The following is a 21,654-nucleotide window of genomic DNA, read 5'->3' on the forward strand; positions in this document are numbered from 1 at the left end:
TTCTAGGCATTTCTCTTCTGTACATGAACATTTCTACTGTTAGATATAGTATTCCTATGTTTAAGTATATTCAATTACTCCCAGTACAAGTATATACTTCTTTAAATTTGTGGACATTAACAGAAAAAAGTATGAAACCTTTATTTGTAGGATTTTCTATTCTTTTTAATATTCTTATTGAAAATGGATAGAAAATACAAATGAATCTCATTTCAGGTTATCCATAGAGGGGATCTTAGAGATCATCATAATTTGACATAATTAAGACTCAAGAAAGTTAAGTGCTTTACCTATCACTGTCCCTTCAGTTAAAAAAGAAACATTTATTAAACGCCTAATATACTTCAAAGACAGCTAGGTGGCAAAATAGATAGAACACTGGCCTTGGTATAAAGAAAGTTTTTCTTTCTAAGTGCAAACTTGTCCTCAGACACTTACTAATTGTGTGAACCTTGGCACAAGGTCCCTCAGTTTCCTCATTTGTAAAAAGGCAAAACACTTTAATATCTTTGCCAAAAAAAATTTAATGGGGTCAGAAAAAGTCAGACACAATTGAATAATAGTTCTAACTCAGGTCCAGTGTAAGTCCCAGAGATATAAAAGCAAAAATGAAACAGGGGAAATGTGTTTACATAGAAAATAGATTTTAAATGTATACAAGAGAAATGCAAAATAATTTGGTGGAAAAGTCATTAGGAAAAGACTCATGAGATAGTGGCTCATTTTTTGAAGAAATATAGGGATTTTAAGAAACAAAAGTGAGGAGAATGTGCCTTTTATGCATAGGGTCACTATGATCAAAGAAAGATGGGAAATGGAAAGGCATGTGTGAGAAGCAGCAAGGAGGATCTTTTGATAGGACTGGACTGTGCATAAAGAGAAGTAAAATTGAAAAAAGTCTGGAAAGATAAAATAGCCAGATTAGGAAGGGTTTTAAATGCCCCCTACAAATTACGCTTGTACATGACCCTAAAAGCAATTGTTGAGGATATGGAATAACATGATCAGACTTGAGTTTTAGAAATATCAATTTAGCAACTCACTGGAAAGTGAAAGGAGGAGAAAAACTAGAGATGGGGAGAACAACTGGGAGACTATTGGGATAATAATTCATGAATTATGTGAGGGCAAGGATTAGTTTGTGAGCTTAGGAAGAAAGGAGATGCTGTAGAGACAAAAATTGACAATAGCAGCAGCTGATTAGAGATGAGAAAAAGTGTGTTATCAAGAATGATTCCTAAGCTTTGAAAAGAAAAAAGATGATGGGGTGGATTAGAAAAAGGAGAATTTTAGACTTGTTAGGATACCTCCCTGCCACCCAGTTCAAAATGCCTCATAGGCAGTTATTAATGTGAAAGTGGAATTTAGGAGAGAAACTAGGGATGTGTGTGTATGTATTATATGTATATATGTATATATATATATATATATATGTATATATGTTTATTTATATATATATGTTTATATATATATATATATATATATGTTTGTGTGTGTATAGACTTGTGAATCATTTGGTTAATGATGATTCTTAAACTTTGTGATCTTATGAAATGAGCAAGTGAGAGAGAATAGGGCCTACAGAATACCTACAGATTTATAAAAGAATGGAAATGTATAAAGTAATACAGTCAAAAAGACTGAAGAATAGTCAAATAGGGAAGGCAAGGACCAAGAAGAGAGAAGCATCCTAAAAACTTGGAATGAGCTTAGGATCCAGGAGAGTGTTCTCAAAAGTGACATATTTAGCAGATAGGTCAATGAGGATGAGTACTGACTAAAGACCATAAGATTTGACAATTAAACTGATTGTTTGCACACCTTCTTTCTGGGCTCCTGTTCTCAACCAGGCATTGGAAAAGATGCATTGCACATAACAGTTGGCTAATATATGTTCAATGAATTGAATATGACTTAAAATCATGTGGACCTAGGAATCCCATCTTAGATGCTTACACCCCCAACTTACCAATAAAGACTTTTTGAGACATTATTTGATCCTAATACATCAGTTAAAATTAAAAGTTATCATCTATCATTGAGCTTTCCACAATTTGAAAATGAATAGATTTGAAACTTCATTTTTTAAAAGTCAGAGATCCTATCTTTTTAAGCTATTAAAATAAGAATTAGAAGAGACCTTAGAGCACAGCTATAAAGGAAACTGTGATCCAGTAAAATAACTTTTTTTTTTCAGAATTAAAGCATCAGCTGTACAATCATTATGAATCCATTCCCTAATTTTATAGATGAGCATACTAAGTCCTATAGAGACTAACACACTAGCCTGAGATCACACAGATAGTAAATAGAAAAATCCAGGAAATGAACATTAGTCCTTATTTTCAATTTATTGTTAATTCTACTACACCAGATTGTCCTTATTTGTCACTAATCCAAGGGCATTGCTTTTGAAGACTCAGTGCTTTGATGGTAGAGTGCTTCATGATGATATGGGTTTTGGCCAGATTTCTTTTTTACAACAATAGCAATATAATTAAAAGGATTTGGTCATGCAAATTGCTGAAATTAGCATATATCTGTTGCTTGAAAAAAGAGATAAAAATTATTTTTACAGTTCCTATATCATTGCCTTCACTTTGCATATTAGAATACCTATGTTGCAGTCTTTTGTTATTATATATCTTTTTCCCATTGTGTAAGTACAAGTATGTTCTTAAATCACTAGTAAATAACCTTCAATTAAATATGTGTGTGTATATATTCACACACATATTATATTTGAATTTGCACCTAGATCTTCTTAACTTGGAGGTTCTTCAAATCAAGATCTGGGTGTAAAATCAGCTTCTAATACATAACTAGGTGTGTGACTCTAAACAAATCACTTAAAGTCTTGGTGCCCCGGATAACTCTCTAAAAACTCTTATGTAGTAGAGAAAGTACTATCCTGCATTGATAAAAATTAATTGCAAAGTTGCATGCATAATTTTTACCAGGTCTGTGATTTCATTTGTGTAAGGAGTTCCCAGTGAACTAGATCCTGACATATGGGAGCTTTAAATTACTTAATCTCTAACTATCCCAAGAAACTCTAAGATTCTTTATTGCTATATTATAGAGAAACTTTTCATCTTCATTAGAAAAGGAGTTTCCATAACAGGAATGTCTGGCCAAATACATACATATTTTTGCAAAATCTAAATGTCTCTCACTCTGCAACTCTCAAAGACTTAGATGTTTCATTTAGTGGTACACAACTGAAAAGTCTGGGAGAGCTATCTAACCAAATATTGATTATTGCCCTTATTGTATAGAAGATATAAATTCAAAACTATAAAATACTATAATTTTTCAATTTTTTAATTGATTATAGTGCCCAAAATAGAATACCATGAGCATGTTTATAAAATCTGATGTTAATAAATAAATACAGTTTATTAAATAGTATGTCAAATGCTTTCTTGTTAGACAGGGGTACTTCAGCATTACTCAATCATCTGCTTCTTTCCAGAGGCCTTAATGTAATTGTGCTGTCAGACATAAGCTAAAAATGACCTTCCTTATAGAGTGGAAATTGGAATCTCAAACCTCACAAGACAGTTAGTGTTTTATTGTGTCATTAGTACAGGCTGTGAATCATGAGCAGATATTCAGAAAATGCACTCTGATGACAGTGTACTTTATTAATTATGAGGCCTGATGGGAAAGCTTTCTGTAAAAGCCAATCTGTGATTTAATTGACACTACTAATGCCTCTAGGAGCCCTAACCCCAAAGTGGTCTATACTGTGAAAAAATTGAGGTATAATGGTAAAATTAAATTTTGAAAACACAATGAAAGAAAATGTCCTGAGGAAGAGTAAAAGAAGCAATTGTCTAATGAGGATGAGGAGCCTATTCAGGGAAGTTACTAACCAAATCACTTTTATATGTGTCTTTTAAAAGACACATATAATCTTCTTTTAGAAAGAAGATTAAAGTGAACACAAAGAAATGCCTTGGTTCTGTAAGAATATTGTCCTGCGTATCTGCTCAGTATCAGTATTTGGCAAGGATAGTTAAAGGCCACAAAAAGTTTGTTTTCTTTTAGCAAGAATGGGGAGAGAAAGCATGGTAAAGTGGCTATAAAGATGGATTTGGAGTCCAGAGAATAAATAGGACAATGAACAAATAGATGGTGTCAGAGGATAGTGAGAGGCAAGGCTGCTCAATTTTTATCTTGCTTCTCTTTTTCTCTGCCAAGAAAAGTAATCTTTGTACTGGGAAAGCCAGAGCAAAAATGGCTTAGAGGGAATTGATACCCAAGATAAAGAGCATAAGAGAGCACCTATAGCTTCTCTTGATCAGCTGAAATCACCAAGTCGAGATGGACTATATAATAAGTAATTAAAAAGAATGGGTGTGTATGATAACTGAGCCACATGATCTTTAAAAGATGCTCGAAAATGGAATAGGTACCCCAAAGGGAGAAAAAATGTAGAGAAAATTCATCAACCAACTTAAATTTTTTTAACGTAGAAGGTAGAAGCAAGATCTAATCCTATAATGTTTTAGAAATACTAAGAACAACAAAGGGGAGCTGGGGAGGGGGAATTGGTCCTGTTTTTGTGATTTAGAAAGAAGCAGTGATCATAGAAAGATAATCTGATTTAAGGAAGATGAGGGATCAAGTCTATGTCAGATATATACATACTGTCTCTGAGAAGCCCTTAACTGCCAAGGGTCTAGGCCAGTGGTATCCAGCTCAAATAGACATATTGGCTTTTTTTGTATTTTTATTTATTTTGTTAAACATTTCTCAATTACATTTTAATCTGGTTCTGCTACACTCTAGGAAACAAAGGGTCTCAAGTTTTCACTTTGGCTTTAGGCAGTTCTCTAAACTGCTCTGCCTTGAGAGAAAATGTTTCCTCTCTGAGAGTTTGCTATCTCAGTGAAATCCTAGGTCAACTTCATTCCTATTTTTGGCTATCTTGGGAAAAAGAATGTTGGACAATTATGAGGAATATCATCTTAATAAGAGAAGCAGCAAAAGATAAAACTACTTTACTTATTTCACCAGAAATCTTAGCTATATAACTACTCCCAAGAGCATTCAAAGATGAAAAGTAGGAAGAACTACAAAAAGAAGAAAAAATGGAAAAGATTTGCAAAAAAACACATCCTGACAGATTGTTGGTTGTTTTCCCTCCATTGAGAATAGTGAACTAACCATCATACTTAGATCCTTATATCATAGTCCCTGAGGTGCTAACAGAAGAAATAGAAATGGTACTATAGAGAGTAATGGCAGAAAAAGCAACAGGATATAGAGAAAATCCATCCTCGAGGTAATAGAACTATGAGGCAATTGAAAATCTAATATATAAGATATCTGAAAGAAACATTCCAAAGGCAAAAATTCTCAAACTTGCCAGTACTTTGCAGCATAAAATGGAACATCAGTGACTACTGATCTGTGTTCTATATAGACAAAGATATTTGCTTGTGGATGGTACTGTCTTAATTACATAAAATTCCAAGACATTGCAGTCTCCTAGAAGAGATCCATTATCAGTAAATGAAGTTTGTCCTGTTCATGTGAGAAGAATGTAAGAAGAAAGTTCGTTGCACAGATTTTAATATGCATCCAAATGGATCCCTTATAGAACTTGTCTAATATGTGTGTATGTATGTAATATATATGCCTGGGTTTGTGTATACATATGTAGTATAGATATGTATTGCATGTATATATATATATATATATATATATATATATATATATACATACATGTATACACACATCTGTATGTATATACATATACAATACATCCTATATATAATTTCAGATTACAGTAGCCAAGCAAAGAGTTGAAAAAGAAGAAAACAGGCTGAATTGCTTTCAGAAATAACTCCAAACTCCCTCTAATAGCCAAGGCCCATTTTTACAATGCAAACATTTTATCGATGTCTCTGGGCAGCAGCCAGACAAGGAACACTGCTGCTTTTAGATAACTAATGATGATCACACAGAGGGCCATGGAATGACAGATGTTTGTTGTAAAGAGCTGCAACATGTAGCTAACAAGACACTCCGGAGGAGGACAAGATTAAGAACGTCTTCAAGGAATTATGTGAAATAAAGAGAACATGATACATGACACCAAGGATGTGAATTTGAGTGATGGGAAAGAAAAAGTTAGAAGGGAGGATTGAGAGTTTTAAAATACAGAGCTAGGTGGTACAATGGTGAGAGCAAGGGGTCCTGAGTTATTCAAATCTGGCCTTAGACCCTAAGTAATTACTCTCCCCCCCCCCAAAAAAAAAAAATTAAATAAATAAAAGTAATGAGTTCTGTTTGAGGAATGTTGATTTTGAGATAAATACAGGACAATTAGTGTTGTGTCCAATAGGCAGGTTGTAGGCCTGTTGTTTATTATGTAGGCCTGAGGCTGAAAAGTCATTTTCATAAAAATGATAATTATAACCACATGAACTGATAAATTTACCAAGAATTAGATCATAAAGAAAGAAGAGAATCCAAGACTCAGCCTTGTGCAGCAAGAGAATTTAGAAATGATCTTATTCACTTCCTGTGTAACCTTGATAATAGGTAATAGTCATAGCTAGCACTTTAAGCTTTGCAAATGCTCCTGGGCCATTGTAATTGGCAATCACCCCACAAGAGTCCAAACTATTCCCTGTCCTGAAGTCTTCTTGAGTTTGATTTCTTTCCCATCCCTTCATCAAAAGTATGGTTCTAGGATGTTTACCATTATTTTGGAAGGCTGTAATTTAAATTTTCAAAATATTCATCAATCTCTCAAGACTTAATCCTATAGTTGTGGACACCTACCATCAAGTGCTTCCGTCTTACAGTCATAGTACCTATAACCTAGAGCTAAAAACAACTGAGAGCAACTTTCATTTTGCAGATGAAAAAACTAAAAACTGGAGAACTATGCAATTTTACTCACAATCCAAAGCATACAAGGTAGTATTTCAACGCAGTCGGTGCTTTTCCCCCATACCATGAAACTTCAAAATTCACATTTGTTTTTGTTTTTGCTGAACACAAATTTAAATTAGTTATGGTAAAGGATCATAATTCACCAGGTCTGGAATGGTAAAGCCTTGGCCGAAGATCAGCCTCAATAAACAATTATCTAAACACCCCACAAGTGAAAGCCAACCTTGAGGTATAATTGTCATACTAAACCTGTCTCTATACTTTTCTTTTCCTTCCCATTTTTTCAAGAAATGCTTGCATGTCTTGCTGTTGGCCCAAACCCAAGCAACAGAGAAAAACGAACTACTCTCAAAAAATGATGACAAACAAGTGATTTGGCTCTTCATAATGCCCCTAGCTTAGTACAAAATGAGGACCAGATTGAGCTGTTTTGACAGATTTATTGTGTAGCCAAAGAAAAGCATCAGTAGTATTAAGTGTGACATTCACTATGCTATATAAATCACCATTTTTTTTCTGTTAATACTTATGACAACCCAAATTTATAAGTATTATCACTGAATTAAACTTGGATTCTATCTCAATTGCCAGATCCATAAATTACATATGGGAAATTATGAGTTGAAGTTAGACACTTGGAACATACCAACTAGGTTATTTATCCAACGCCTGTTTGTCTCACACACAAATAATCCTTTGATGATTTGTAAATTTTTTAAATAGGACCCTTTCTAGGAATTCATTAAGATAAATAAGCTGGGTTTTTTGCACTTGCATAGAATTTTTCATGTAATATTGTTGTGATTAGTAACAGTGAAGAGAGGAAAAAGGCTTGAAGAGGGGGAGGGAGCACAGGATCATGTATTTTAAGTTGCTATTACCATTTGTTCTTTGTAGCACTTAAGAGATTCCACCTACTCTGCTTTATGTAAAGCTTATTGTTATTTTGAACAATGAGACAAGAAAGCTTTCGTATTATACAACAGGAGTAAATGTTACTAGAAGAATCTTGTTCTGGATGCTACATTTTAGGAATGATGCTTGAAAGTCATCTAGTATGGTTAAAGGCCATATGGGTACAAAGGAAAGAGTGCTGACTAAAGTATCAAAATTCTGACTCTGATGCTTACTAATTACGCATATAATGAACAAGCAACTTTGCCACCCAGCTTCAGTTTCCTCATCTATTAAATGGGGGAGTTCTTCTAGAATCTAAGGTTCTTTCCAGCCCTAGATCTTGATGGCGGAAATAGGGAAATATTTAGCTTAGAAAAGGGAAAGCTTACCATGAGGAACATGGTAGCAGTCTTCAAATATTTGCAGGACTATTACATGGAAGAAGGATTACATTTGTTCTTTTTAACTCTAGTAGCCAAAACTGGATGTAAGGATTAAATTCAAAAGTCACATAGATAGGAAGAGAGCCAGGAGGAAGTGACGTCCCAAAAACTCAGAGTCTCATAGAGAAATTAACAGTATCAAAGGTGTGGAGGGGCCAAAAAGAATGAGGACTGAGAAAGAGGCATTGGATTTGGCAACTAAGAGATCATGTAACTTTGGAGCAAGCAGTTTTGGTGAAATGATCAGATCTGAATCAGGAAAAACTTCCTAAGTAGTGCTGTTCAATTTGAAATGGTCTGCTTTAGGAGATAATATATACCCCTCCATTGGAAGTCTCCAGGAAGAAACTAGAGATGAGTGCACTTATCCTTTGGGGGCATGAGCTGGCTAATGAGGAGCCTTCAGACTCACAAATTCTCTATGTAAGTTTTTCACAGTCTGTTTCTATTTCTATAAAATAGAGAGGAGAATAGTGAGAGGGCAAGATCTAATTCTGATCTCCAACTTTAGAGATTTAAAATACTCCAGGTTTGGTTTTGTTCTGTTTTGTTTTCCAAAATAATCTACAAAAAGATCTTTGTCATAACTTCAAAACACATACACTCTCATTATCCCCACGCATATTCACTATCGGCACTTACACACACACCACCCACTTAAACCTCTCACACACACCCACCCCCAAGTATACAGGTTTACATCCACTACCCCTATTCCCTGTCTCTATCATATATACACATCCCTTCCACTCCCACTGATCCCTAACTGCATGTTTCATAGGATTAGTTTTTTAAAAATGAAATAATAATTGTAAGCCTTGAGAGTATCCTGTATTTATTTTTAAAGAAATACAGATTCCCATATAAAGCAGAAGAGTTTGTTTTAAGAGCAGCAGAGCCACGTAGGGATGGTAGTTAAAGTTTATTACCACTCACAAGGACAGGGGGAGAATAAATGTCAATAGAATATAGTCTCAGTGCACAGCCCCATCACCCTGAGCCAAAGGTAACTTTACAACAGCTTTCACATTATAGTCAAAGGTCCAGAGTCTCTTAGGCTTCAAAATTTTAACAGAGTTTTAGACAGAGTCAGCTGGTCCCACTCATTAGGGTGGGAAGGGGAGATAACAATGTAGTAAGAATCAAGAAAAACAGGTTATTTCCTAAATTGTTTAAATGAATAACGATAAAGGACATGGGGGAACTTAAATCTAACTGCCAATCCAGCAAAAGGCTATGGCAGTGGCGTTAGGTAAAATACTTTTATATAGAGACTTAATAAAGTCTCTAGCTTTATTAGCTTTGGTTTATATGCATCTTGAGAGGCTGCAGCTATATTGGCCAAACCTGTTCACTTGATATGCCCTCGGAGGGAAAAATCATATCCAAAAGGAGATAGGAAAAACAGAAAATTGAACTGGAGGGAACTTCATATTCAGCTATTCTAGTCTTTTCAAGACAAACCAGGACTTCAAGCCTTCACTTATGTAGCTATATAATACTGACTTCATATTTCCCAATCAGTATTCTTTCCACTTTATCATGCTGCTATTTCATCATTACTACAAGTGCTTATTCATCTTAGGATCATCAGAACATAAATTTCTATGAAGAAAGAATCAATTTCACTACCCCAAGAGTAAAAGGGGTTTCAGTGATTGTCAATGGTCACACAGTAAGTGTTGGAAGTAATGCAGTGGTCTTGAAGCCAAGAAGAGCTGAATTTAAATCCTGTATCTTGTGTCACAATGTTTGTAGATGTGACTCTTGTCATTTTTTTTTCCTCTTCTTGAGGAGCAAAGGATGTTGCATCTGGCTTGTTACAGATTGGTTTGGGTTTTAATTAGGATGATTTCATACATTGTTCTGTGTTAATCAAAACTGTGAGAGAGGCTCATTCAGGAAGTGATATAGTGATGCTGAATAGAAAGAATCAGAGAGCAGTGAAACACCTAGTGACAGGAATCTCTGTTCACAAGTAACCCCACGTTTTAGCATTTTATTACTGGGTCAGTAGGTTCCCATTATCTACCTAAGTCCTCTATTGTTCAGCATTTTTATCAATGACTTGAAAATAGGTTCCTATTAGCTACTTAAGTCCTGTGCTGTTCGACATTTTTATCAATGACTCAAAAACTATCATGGATGGAAAGTCTACCAGATTTCCTGATAACTTGAAGTTGGGAAGAACACTGGATGACAGTCATGATCCAGAAAGATTCTGACAGACTAGAACGTGGGGCCCAATTGGATATGGTGAAACTTGTTAGGGATCAATGTAAAGTGTAGCACTTAAGTTCAAAAAATTAATATCAATCAGCAAAAAATTGATCAGGAAGTTTTCAAGGTTTTCTATATGTGAGTTAGCTTGAGGAATTAGACACATTTAGCCTGGATAAGAGAGGATTTGGGGGGAAATAATCAACAAGCATTTATTACGTACCTGCTGTATACCAAGTATTATGCTAGGCACTGGGGACACACAAATACACACCCCTCTGCAATATTTCTTCAAATATTTGAAAAGTTGTCAATGGAAGAGGAATCTGATTTGTTCTGCTTGACCTCAGGAGGCAAAACTAGAAGTAAAGGGTGGAAATCATAGAGAGCTAAATCTCAAACTAGTGTAAGGAAAAACTTCCCAACAGTTGTTTAGTCATTCAGTCAGGTCTGATTCTTTGTAACCCTGTGGACCATCACTTGCCAGTATTGCCCACAGGGTTTTCTCAGCAAAGATACTAAAGTGGTCTGCCATTTTGTTCTCTAGTGGATTGGAGCAAACAAAGGTTAAGGTCACACAGTTAGGAAGTGTCTGAAATCAAATTTGAAATCACATCTTTCTGACTCCAAACTCTGCTCAATCCACTGAGCCATCTAGCTGCCCTCTAAAAATTAGAGCTATGCAAAAGTGGAATGGATGCCTCAGGAAGTAGCTGGTTCCCCAGCATTAGAAATCCATAAGCAAAGACTACTTTTCAGAGAAGGTACAGATGGGATTTTTGTTAAAGGATGAATTGGATGAAATGGCCTCCAAAGTTTCTTCAAACTCTAGGTTTCTGATATTCTGAAATAAGATGATCTACATGATTCCTTATGTCTAGATTACTGTATGTTCATATAATCTATTTATACTATATTTATATAGGATGATAAGTACTTGACAGATGGGACCACATCTTCATCTTGTTACCTACTCAATAATTTATTATTACATGGTCATGAATGCTTCTTTGTCTATTCTTTGTTACAAATTAAATTAGATCTATACCCTTGCCATTTTTCTGCTTATTCCAACTAATTCAAACTAAAAAGTTTCCCAGTGGGACACACATTAGCAAGAGAAGTGAAAAGCTAACCCTCTAACTAATCATTGACACCCATCAGGTTTATTGTATTAAGTAGAATGAGCAGAGCCCGTGATACTAACCCAATGAATGCTTTTTTATACATTTATGTACTCTCTGTACTTTGGGTACTCTTCATAAAGTTCTTCAATATTTTCCCCTCTTTCAAATATATTTAAGTAATTTCAAAAGAAATTCTTAAAATTCCTGGTATTATTTTGGGAAGAAAAAAAAGTCACAGTTCTTTTATTTTCCCTTAGGAAAATCTCTTTTTTGTGATGGAATATCTCAATGGAGGAGACCTGATGTACCATATCCAAAACTGCCACAAGTTTGATCTTTGTAGGGCCAAGTAAGTGCCTTCTAATAGTTGGAATTTTCCTCATTGCTATGGCTGCTAAATGTATAGTGAGTGACTAGAGGGTAGAGGATACCAATTCAACATCTTCACTCCCTGTATCTGTCTTTCCCCCACATTTTCCTGTCCTTTTGAAGGCAATGACATTTCCCTAGTTAGTGATGTTGCCCTCAAATGGATCAGCTTCCACTATGGATGTTTTGCCTCTCAATGAATCTTGAGTATACATTAGTTTGGTTTCTACTGTCATACCTTTGTCTCAGGTTGAACAGACAATTTCTACATGGCAAGCTCCTTGCCCCTTTTTGTATTCCTATCACTTAGCACAGTATCTGGCAGATGGTAGGTATCTAATAAATGTTTATTAATTGATTCTAACTTTTCTGCACAAATTATCTAGCTACTCCTCCTTTTCTTGTACTAGTACAATTGATTTTCAAACCCAGACATCTTGTCCAAAATAAAAACATCCTACCTGTCTTCCCTTTTTCACAAGGACAATAAGAAAGATTTTTGTTAAATGCTTTACTGAGAATGTCTAGACATTCCCTAATCTTTTTGTTCGGTCAGTTTTTCAGTTTAAAATGACTTTTTTTGTGGCCCCAATTTGGATTTTCTTGGTAAAGATACTGGGTTTGGCATTTTCTTCTCCAGCTCATTTTAGATTGAGTAACTTGCCAAGTCACATAACTAGTAAGGCCAGATTTGAACTTGAGAAGAGGAGTCTTCCTGACTCCAGACTCAGTGCTCAATCCATTAGCTGCCCCTTTACCTGATCTACTGACCATATGCTGTCAAAAAAGAAAATAAGGTTATTCTGTTGAGTCATTTTAACTCCCAGTGATCACTGCTTCCATTTTCTAAATATTTACAAGTCATACCTTTAAAAGATATTCTTGAATTTTGCTATGAGTCAAAGACATAAGAGTATAGTATACACATTCCACCCTCTTTATTTTTTTGAAAATCAGAACGTCTGCCTATTACCAATCCTGTAGCATTTTCCCCATCCTCCATAATACTGTAGAGATCATTGTTGGTTAGAATCACAACTGATACTTTTAATACTTGGGAAAATATAGTTTTAATTCAAGCCTAAACATTTAGGGCAGCTATATACCTATATGCTTCAAAGAAATATTTAAAATATTAAAAATATTACTTTTGATATTTCTAATCATATATGGTCATTTCTGAAAATCTAATTTAATTTTTATAATTTTATCAAAACCACAAAAGAAAAAAAAAGTTTGTTACTCAGTTCAAAAGTAGCCTGGATAAGCAATTGTTTGAAATGCACCAATGATGATTCTTGGTTCTCAATCCTTCCCCCAGGTTTTATGCTGCTGAAATAATTCTTGGATTACAGTTCCTTCATTCCAAAGGTATCATCTACAGGTATGTTCTGTTCCTTAAAAATAATTAGGTTTTTCTAATTCTGCTTTATTCATCAAAGTTGCACTTATCTATCTGTAATTGAAAGGAGGCAGTAAGCATTCCTGGTTGGATATTTTGTACCCATGTCTTGTACACATATATCACTACTTTAAGGATCTAGGATTTTGCCAGTTTGGGATCTCCCTCCGTCTTGTAGTCTTAGCCTAAAATTTAGAGAAGCTAAGTAACTTTGTCTATGATGACACAATGAAGTAATATTTTTACCTAGGTTTTCTTGATTCCAAGTTGAGGGCTTTATTCATAGATTCCCTGTTTCTCAGACTTCGGTATCTATCTGGAGAAAATAGTGCCTTATTTCTGTCTTTTCCATCATTTTTTCCTCTTCTTACCCCTTTCTTTATTACCCCCTTTCATCTTGGTGCTGGCTGCTTCTTGTTATCTATGCTAAAGATAATATCACTTTTTAAACTCTATTCTTGCTTCTTTGTGTGTAAATCTACAAGGGGTCAAACTTTAAGAAGATGGAGGGAGGAGGTAAATGGGAAAATGTCCCTGGAGGAAGCCAGCAAAATTATATTAAAGTAAAGTAAAATTGCTATTGTTAATGATGATTTCTAAGTCAACAGTGGGGCAACTAGGTGACACCGTGGATAGAAGCCTCATCTTCCTGCATTCAAATCCCTGGCCTCAGACATTTAATAGCTATATGACCCTGTTTACTTCAGATCTGTAAAAATGAGCAGGAGAAGGAAATAAAAACCACTCCAGTACCTTTGCTAAGAAAATCCCAAATGAGGTCACAAAGAGTCAGACAAGGTTGAAAAATGATTCAACAAGTAAACAAAAAAGAAGTTTTTATGTTTGCCACAGAAAGAAATTCAGTACTCTGAACTTTAGACAGTAATTTGCCAAGAACAATTTTTATTAAATTTGAGTAATCATTTTTGCTTAGAGAGAAATAGACCCAAAGACAGCAGAACTATCCCTATGATTCTGAAAATCTCTAAGCCATTTCATAGTTAAAGACATATCATTTCCAAACAAAAAACAAAACTTCACAAAGAGATAACAGTTGTAGTACTTTATGTAAAGTTTAATTAACAGTTGCATCATTTTTTAAAATGTCATTTTATTTTTTAAACACCCCTTAAGGAATCATTTTCTTGAAACTATTCCATCCCTTTTTTGATCATTCCCTTTAAGGGGGCTCCCTTCCAACAGGTACAAGGTAGAGATACTTCCCTAGAAGTAATCAAGAGTTCTTCCTTCCTTAATTTGATGATCACTATAAACTTATTAATGTGGATCAAAGCAAAGACCTGGTGTAGGAGTCCTTTCCTGGGATAATCTAGAGATAAGGATGCAGGTTTTCTTTTGGAATTAATATTTAAAGACTGATAAGGACAGTAGTGCAGTGGAATAGAGCACCAGCCCTGAAATCAGGAGGACCTGATTTCAAATCTGACCTCAAACACTTAACACTTCCTAGCTGTGTGACGCTGGGCAAGTCACTTAATCCCCATTGCCTCAGCAAAAAAAAATTTAAAAGGCTGACAAAATTTCTCTTTCAGATTAATCCAAAGGCTTCATATAATTAAAAAATATTTAATGTTTCTAAAAGATGTAGGAGGGGAAGAAAAAAAGGGACAGTAAGTCTCCATGCATATCAAAAATTTCTCTTTCAGATTAATCCAAAGGCTTCACATAATTAAAAAATATTTAATGTTTCTAAAAGATGTAGGAGGGGAAGAAAAAAGGGGATGGTTAGTCTCCATGCATATCAGTGTGCTCTGTTTAGAAAGCAGAGAAATTTAAAATGAATTTTACAAAGATTTCCATTAAGAGCAGCAAAATGGAATGTCCATTTTGACAATAAACTTTCAAATCTCTCTCATGTTTGTATTATGTACTAAGTACTATACTAAATGCTAGAGATAGAAAAATATTGCAGTCCATGCATTCAAGGAGATTATGCTCTGTAATTTACAAGAGCTAGGAATGGGTAAGGGAAAGGAGAATGAATGTAAATAAATATTATATGAAATAGAAGATAGCATAACTTAGATCAAACTGTTTGCATCATCAAAAAAATTAGTAGTCACATGAAAAATATGATTGGCTCCACCAAAACTTGGATTTTATACTGTTTTATATCCAGAAAAAAAAACCAAGTCACCAGTCCAGGAAGACCAAGGGAAATTATGAATAAGGTATAAAAGAGAAAAGTCAGGGATTTATACAAATCTATCAGTGATTACTAGTTTTCACCTATAGATTGATCAATTGTTTCTATCTCTATGACATTCCCCAATCTCCAAATCTTTCCTTCCAGGGAAGATACCTAGTTTGACCAGAGTGCAAATTTAATAAATTAAATTTGAATCTAGATCAAAAAGTCATCTACAAAGGATCATTGAACTCCAGAAAACAAGAGAGATCAATAAATAGTGAAAGAGGCTAAAATAAGTCCTCACTAATTAGAGATCAGAAGAAAATGATGAACTGTAGGAGAGCAAGAGTCCTTTTATTTGATCAGACAAATAACAGAGGAGGGAACATTCACTTTCTTGGAAGCTGAGAGAAGACAAAATAGACAAGAGGAATGGCGGATGAGACAAATACAGAAAGATTAGAAGAAAAATGCAAGTAGAATGGGGGATGGTTGTTATTAGTCTTGAAAGCTAAAGATAACATCAAAGATGATGAAAATTTTAAAAGGTCATCAGATATAGAAATGGAGATTGTTGATGACTTGACTGAGTGGGTTTCAGCAACTTAATAGAGTTAGAGACCAGTTTACATAAAATTAAGAGAAAATGGAATAATGCAAATTCCTTGGGACTGGGGACTATTCTCATTTTTCACTTTGTAGTCTTAGGCTTTATTGGCCTAGCACCTTGTAAATGTATGCTTAATAATAATGTTGAATAAAATCAAATTTGGAAGGTTAGTGATGGAATAGACACAAATTGTAGCTGACTAAAATACTGTGGCAGTAAAAGGAAGGATACAAGGAATGATGACTTGAAACAATGGCAGATTCAAGGGAGCTTTTGTTAAAGTTGGAGAGGACTGGAGTATGTTTGTATGTAGCAGGAAAGGAACCAGTAGATAGGCTTTGACAGTGAAAAAAATAGATAATCAATGGGTCAAGTTCATGAAGGAGACAGGAAGGAGAGGATAAGAAACACAAGTAGAGGGGCTAATATTGACAAAAACTTAAGTTTTTCCTCCTTTAAGACTAGAGCAAAGGAAAAGTTGGGAAAAGGTGTAGAGAGGTTTTGAAATGAGAAAGAGAAAGGGATGAGGGCTTTATAATGATTAGCCTTGATCTTCTCAGTAAAGTAAGAAGTGGAGTCCACTGCTGAGAGAAAAGCAATTGGAGGTAGTCCTGGGGACTTAGAAAAAGGAAAATGTAAGAAACGGCTCATTGTAGATGTCACTATGATAATCAGACCTTGACAATGACAAATAAATGAAGCAAAAGTTTTTTGGATACAGATTATAAAGCTGTTCTTATGGGATAGTTTTATAGCTTCATCCACTTAAAAAAAAACACCCACTGAAACAGTATTTATCAAAATCATACAACTTTGCTATGAAAAATGAAAACCCTCAGGATATTTCTAATGATGGTTAGCAAAAAGAGAATTATATATAATGTTACAACTGAAAAGCACAGTAGAGGACTGAAGATCAGAAAAGTAAAATCACTTTTCTAATATCACACAGGGTCAGTTTGAGAAATAACTGAACTAGAACATAGAGGATCCTATTTCCCTGTCCATCATATCATACTGTAATTGTATTCAGGTTTGATGGTTACATGGAATCTTCATATTTCAATTGAGGAGAGTATGTATATGCTCATACATACCCTCCACACATATACACACACACGCACAAATATATATATATATATATATATGTATATATTTGTGTGTGTGTGTGCTGAGGCAATTGGGGTTCAGTGACTTGCCCAGGGTTACACAGATAGGAAGTGTTAAGTATCTGAGACCAGATTTGAACTCAGGTCCTCCTGACTTTAGGGCTGGTGCTCTATCCGCTGCTCTGCCTAGCTGCCCCCCACGTGTATATTTTAATAACTCTATTTTCTTTGTGGGTAGTATTTTTTTTAAATGCATGATCTATATTGATCTACTTGCCATCTAGGGGAAGAGGTGGGGGAAGAAGGGGAAAAGTTAGAACAGAAGATTTTGCAAGAGTCAATGCTGAAATCCATGCATATCTCTTGTAAATAAAAAGCTATAATTAAAAAAATTTAAAAATGCACAAGCGTATCATACAATATGTTTTTGAAGCTTTAGTAGGTGCTTAAATCTAATTAAATTATCAGGCAAATAATTTAGTTATAGATACTGTAATGGAGATTGTCAAAAAGAATGAGTTGTTAAGAAATTACTGTTTCCTAAGTACATTCTGACTCATCTAATGTGTTTTTGTTTTGTTTTTAGTTGTAGACTAAGGGAGGGCCCAACTTCCCCTAACTACTCTTTTTTTTTTTTTTTTTTTTTCCCCTGAGGCTGGGGTTAAGTGACTTGCCCAGGGTCACACAGCCAGGAAGTGTTAAGTGTCTGAGATCAGATTTGAACTCGGGTCCTCCTGAATTCAGGGCTGGTGCTCTATCCACTGCGCCACTTAGCTGCCCCCTCCCCTAACTACTCTTAATTCTTTAAGCGCAAAATAAAAATTAAGTAGTGCCGAGGGAGCAAGAGATAGAAAATTTTCATAGAATATAAGGATGATAATCATAAATTTTGAGATGAAAGAGACTTTATAGATCTTCTCCAATTCCAAACTCTGTCTACAACATTCCCCAAAAGTAGTCACCCATCCTCTTCATAAAACCTCAGGTAATGGGGAACATTCCTACAAAGCAGTCATAGGTATTTCTAATGATCAGGAAGTTTTTCCTGAAGTTGAGCTCAACTTCTTTAACTAAGATCATTAAAACTTCTACCCATTTATTTTAGTTCTATACTCTGGGCCAAGCAGAATCTTTCTAATCTTCTTCCTCTAAGATGGTTATTCAGCTATTTGAAAATTTCTTCTATAACACCAGTTTTTTCAATGTATCCTCATAAGAAATATTTAAGTTTGCTTTACTGTCTTGGTTCACTTTCCTCTGAATGAAGTCCAACAAATCAAAATGTTTGTCTAAAAAGAGGTACAATAGAATAGAAACCAAGTCTCCAAGCGTTGTCTGGCTGGGACAGCATATAGTATTGTCTTCCTTGCCGTAGGTGCCTTACTTAAAAAGGCCAAGGTTTCCCATTGCATCCCCAATCATCCTGCCACTGGACAGATGTCTTTGGAGATGTGAGGCAGGCGACCTTGCACAGCCCAAGCCTTAACCCAAAACTAATCTAATTCTAATTGGCCACCAATAAGTCCTAGACCAAAGTCATATCTAGTCATTGTTTGGGTCCCGATTGACTCATTTTAAATGTAAATGGAAGTCATTTCTGCTTTGTCCAGAATCCCAGAGAGCCTTTCCCTCCCTGATTCATTCATTCGTTTTCTTATTTATTTAGATTTTTTTTTTTTGACTAATTGAAAGAGGAGATTCTTTGCCTCAATTTCTCCTTAGCCTTAATTACTGAATGGATATGGTCTTAATCAAACTGAAACCTGTTGAAGATCTATATCTGGCCTCTGGACCCAGATGGCCCTGGAAGGGAAACTGGGCAGGCACAGCCCATTCTCCCTCATTTCAATCCAGTTTACTTGTAGGTCATAACATCACCTCCCTGATGTTATGATCTTCTTCAACAACAAAGGACAAACAATAGCAAGTAGATCAAACATCTCCACAGAAGTCCTAATTCTAGGACTCATCGAGATGGAGAGATTACTTGTAGTCCTCCAAGGCAATACTAATGGACCATGAGGTCCGGCAGGTTCTAAACTTTAAATGCAATCCCAATGACAGTCTGTGTCTGCCTTCTGACTAAGTACATACAGGCTACTGTCTGTATGACTACTAAGTGATTAATTCTTTGACTATGGAAACCTGTGAAACAAAGGAAAATATCTGATGTATCATCTCTGTGGGGTTTCATTCTTCTTTTCAATAACTGACAGAATGAATGAAAGGGGAGTACAGGGTGCTAACAATCACACTGTTTCTAGGGGGTCTATTAACAATAATAACTCTTGCTGCTCTAAATATGAGACCTTTGTCCAGGGTACAAGGAATCAAAATATTACTAGAAGATCTAAGTCATAAAAATTAACATTTCTAATATAAATGAGGAATCACACCTAAATGACAGAATGATTCACAGATTCTAACTGAAAAGAAAAAGAGTTAGTTTCTAATTGGATTTCCAAAGATAATGAGAAACATAGGTCATCCAACCTTACTAATGATAAACATAAGCTAAAATACCACAAAGGAGATAATTGCAGTTTCTTTGTAAACATCTGTTGAAGAAAATAAAGATAGATTAAAAACTCTTCCTCAGGGGCAACTAGATGGTGTAGTGGATAGAGCCTGCCTTACTAATGATAAATATAAACTAACAATTACACTGTTTCTAAGGGTCTAATAGCATTAATAACCCTTGCTGCTCTAAATATGAGACCCTCATCCAAGGTACAAGGAATCAAAGTATTACTAGAAAACCTAAGTCATAAAAATCAACATTTGTAATATAAATGAGTAATTACAACTAAATGACATAATGGCTCATGGATTCTAACTGAAGAGACAAATAAAAGTGTGAGTTTTTAATAAGATTTCCAAAAACAACTAGAAACATAGGTCATCCTATTTCATTTTAAGGTCTTCTAAAGGAAATCCAAAATCACTCAAAAAAAATTAAGTCAAATATATATATGAAAATCCAAATGGCTAATGAATGCTGAAGTTGGTCACATAGTTCATAGAACTTGCCCATCATTATACAATGTGATGTACAGTGAAGTTAGCCCAGAATTGATGGAAGGAACAGATGGGACTAAATTATATTTATGCAATGATTTTAATAACATCATGTGATCCTGAGTATGTAGGTATTTAAAATAGACATACAAATCAAACATTTCATAATAATAATAAATCATAATTATGTGACCCTCACATTTAATTATGCAACCTCATATGAGCCCACAATCCACAGTTTAAGAAACTTTGGATTAGCAGACCCCAACGTTATGCTCTGGGGATTCTTTTCCTTTCTAAAACAAAAACTTTTCTTCATATTCTTTCAGTGAATTTGTCATACCACCATTTCCGAACAAAATTGCAGGTTACCCAAAGAGCAATATAGATATATAATGGATACAAATGAACTGTAGAATATTAACCAGTGAAAGATTATGCATAAAAGTTATGAAAGAGATTTATGACTGGAAAAAATGATGAGCTGCTCACATAGCAAAGATAAAGAAAGAATAACAAAGTCTGTGCTCCACTGATAAACACAATAATGTCAAGAGACCTCTAGGAAGGGGCTCCAGATATTATATGAAAATACAGCAAGTCATGGACAAGAGTTGATAAAAGATGAAAATGTGTGGATTGATTGCAGGTTGTACCACTGAAATGAGCACCTCTATTACTGAAATTATAGACCCATCAAAACAATATAACCTACTTTAACATGACATGACTTCATTGAGATTTTCAACTACATATCACACTCCTTCATACTGAATTTTATTCCAAGAGAATCTTAACTATTACCCCCACAACTAAACTGAAGCAGTTCTCAGAGAGTATCATTGTCATCCTTGTTGCCAGATCTGGCTTATTTTTAGTGGATCTCTCTTTAGTTTTTGACACTGATAATAAAGACTCCCATTTATAAGAAATATTTTTCTCCCTTGATATCTGGGAATGACTTCAGTTTTCCTTTTCTTTCTCTTCTCTGTGTCTCCTTTGCTAGTTCCTCTCTTCTTCCTGATTAACATTGGTATTATATAACATGTTCTTAAGATATACACACATACTGTGTGTGTATGAGTGTGCGTATGCAAATATATATATATATATGGGTTCCCAATATAAACAGGGATGTCACTTACATAAAAGTAATAAGTAAAGCCATATTTACACAATGCATGTGTTAGTATATACATACATACGATTTATCTTGGTCTTTTCATTCACTCCCCCTGGCTTTTGCTATTACCTTTACACATTTATACTGGTAGTCCCAATTTCTCATTGGAATTTCAGAGCTTCAATTCATATTATATCTTCACCAGAATTTTCTACTGCTATCTACTGATACTTAGGATCCCAGATCCAAAGGATTTATTTCACAAACTG

General features: G+C 34.9%; 1 protein-coding gene across 3 annotated transcripts in view; it reads left to right on the forward strand.

Annotated features, from left to right (window-relative positions):
• The window catches only part of PRKCQ (protein kinase C theta), a 185,976-nt gene that overhangs the window by 118,868 nt on the left and 45,454 nt on the right, over positions 1 to 21,654 (forward strand). For all 3 annotated transcript variants that reach the window (XM_074268751.1, XM_074268752.1, XM_074268750.1), the window contains 2 exons: positions 11,860 to 11,951; positions 13,293 to 13,355. In XM_074268751.1, coding sequence (XP_074124852.1) covers positions 11,860 to 11,951; positions 13,293 to 13,355 — 155 coding nt within the window. The remainder of the gene's footprint in view (positions 1 to 11,859; positions 11,952 to 13,292; positions 13,356 to 21,654) is intronic.

This window comes from Sminthopsis crassicaudata, chromosome 5 (genome assembly GCF_048593235.1).
Source record: "Sminthopsis crassicaudata isolate SCR6 chromosome 5, ASM4859323v1, whole genome shotgun sequence".
Classification (NCBI taxonomy): domain Eukaryota; kingdom Metazoa; phylum Chordata; class Mammalia; order Dasyuromorphia; family Dasyuridae; genus Sminthopsis; species Sminthopsis crassicaudata.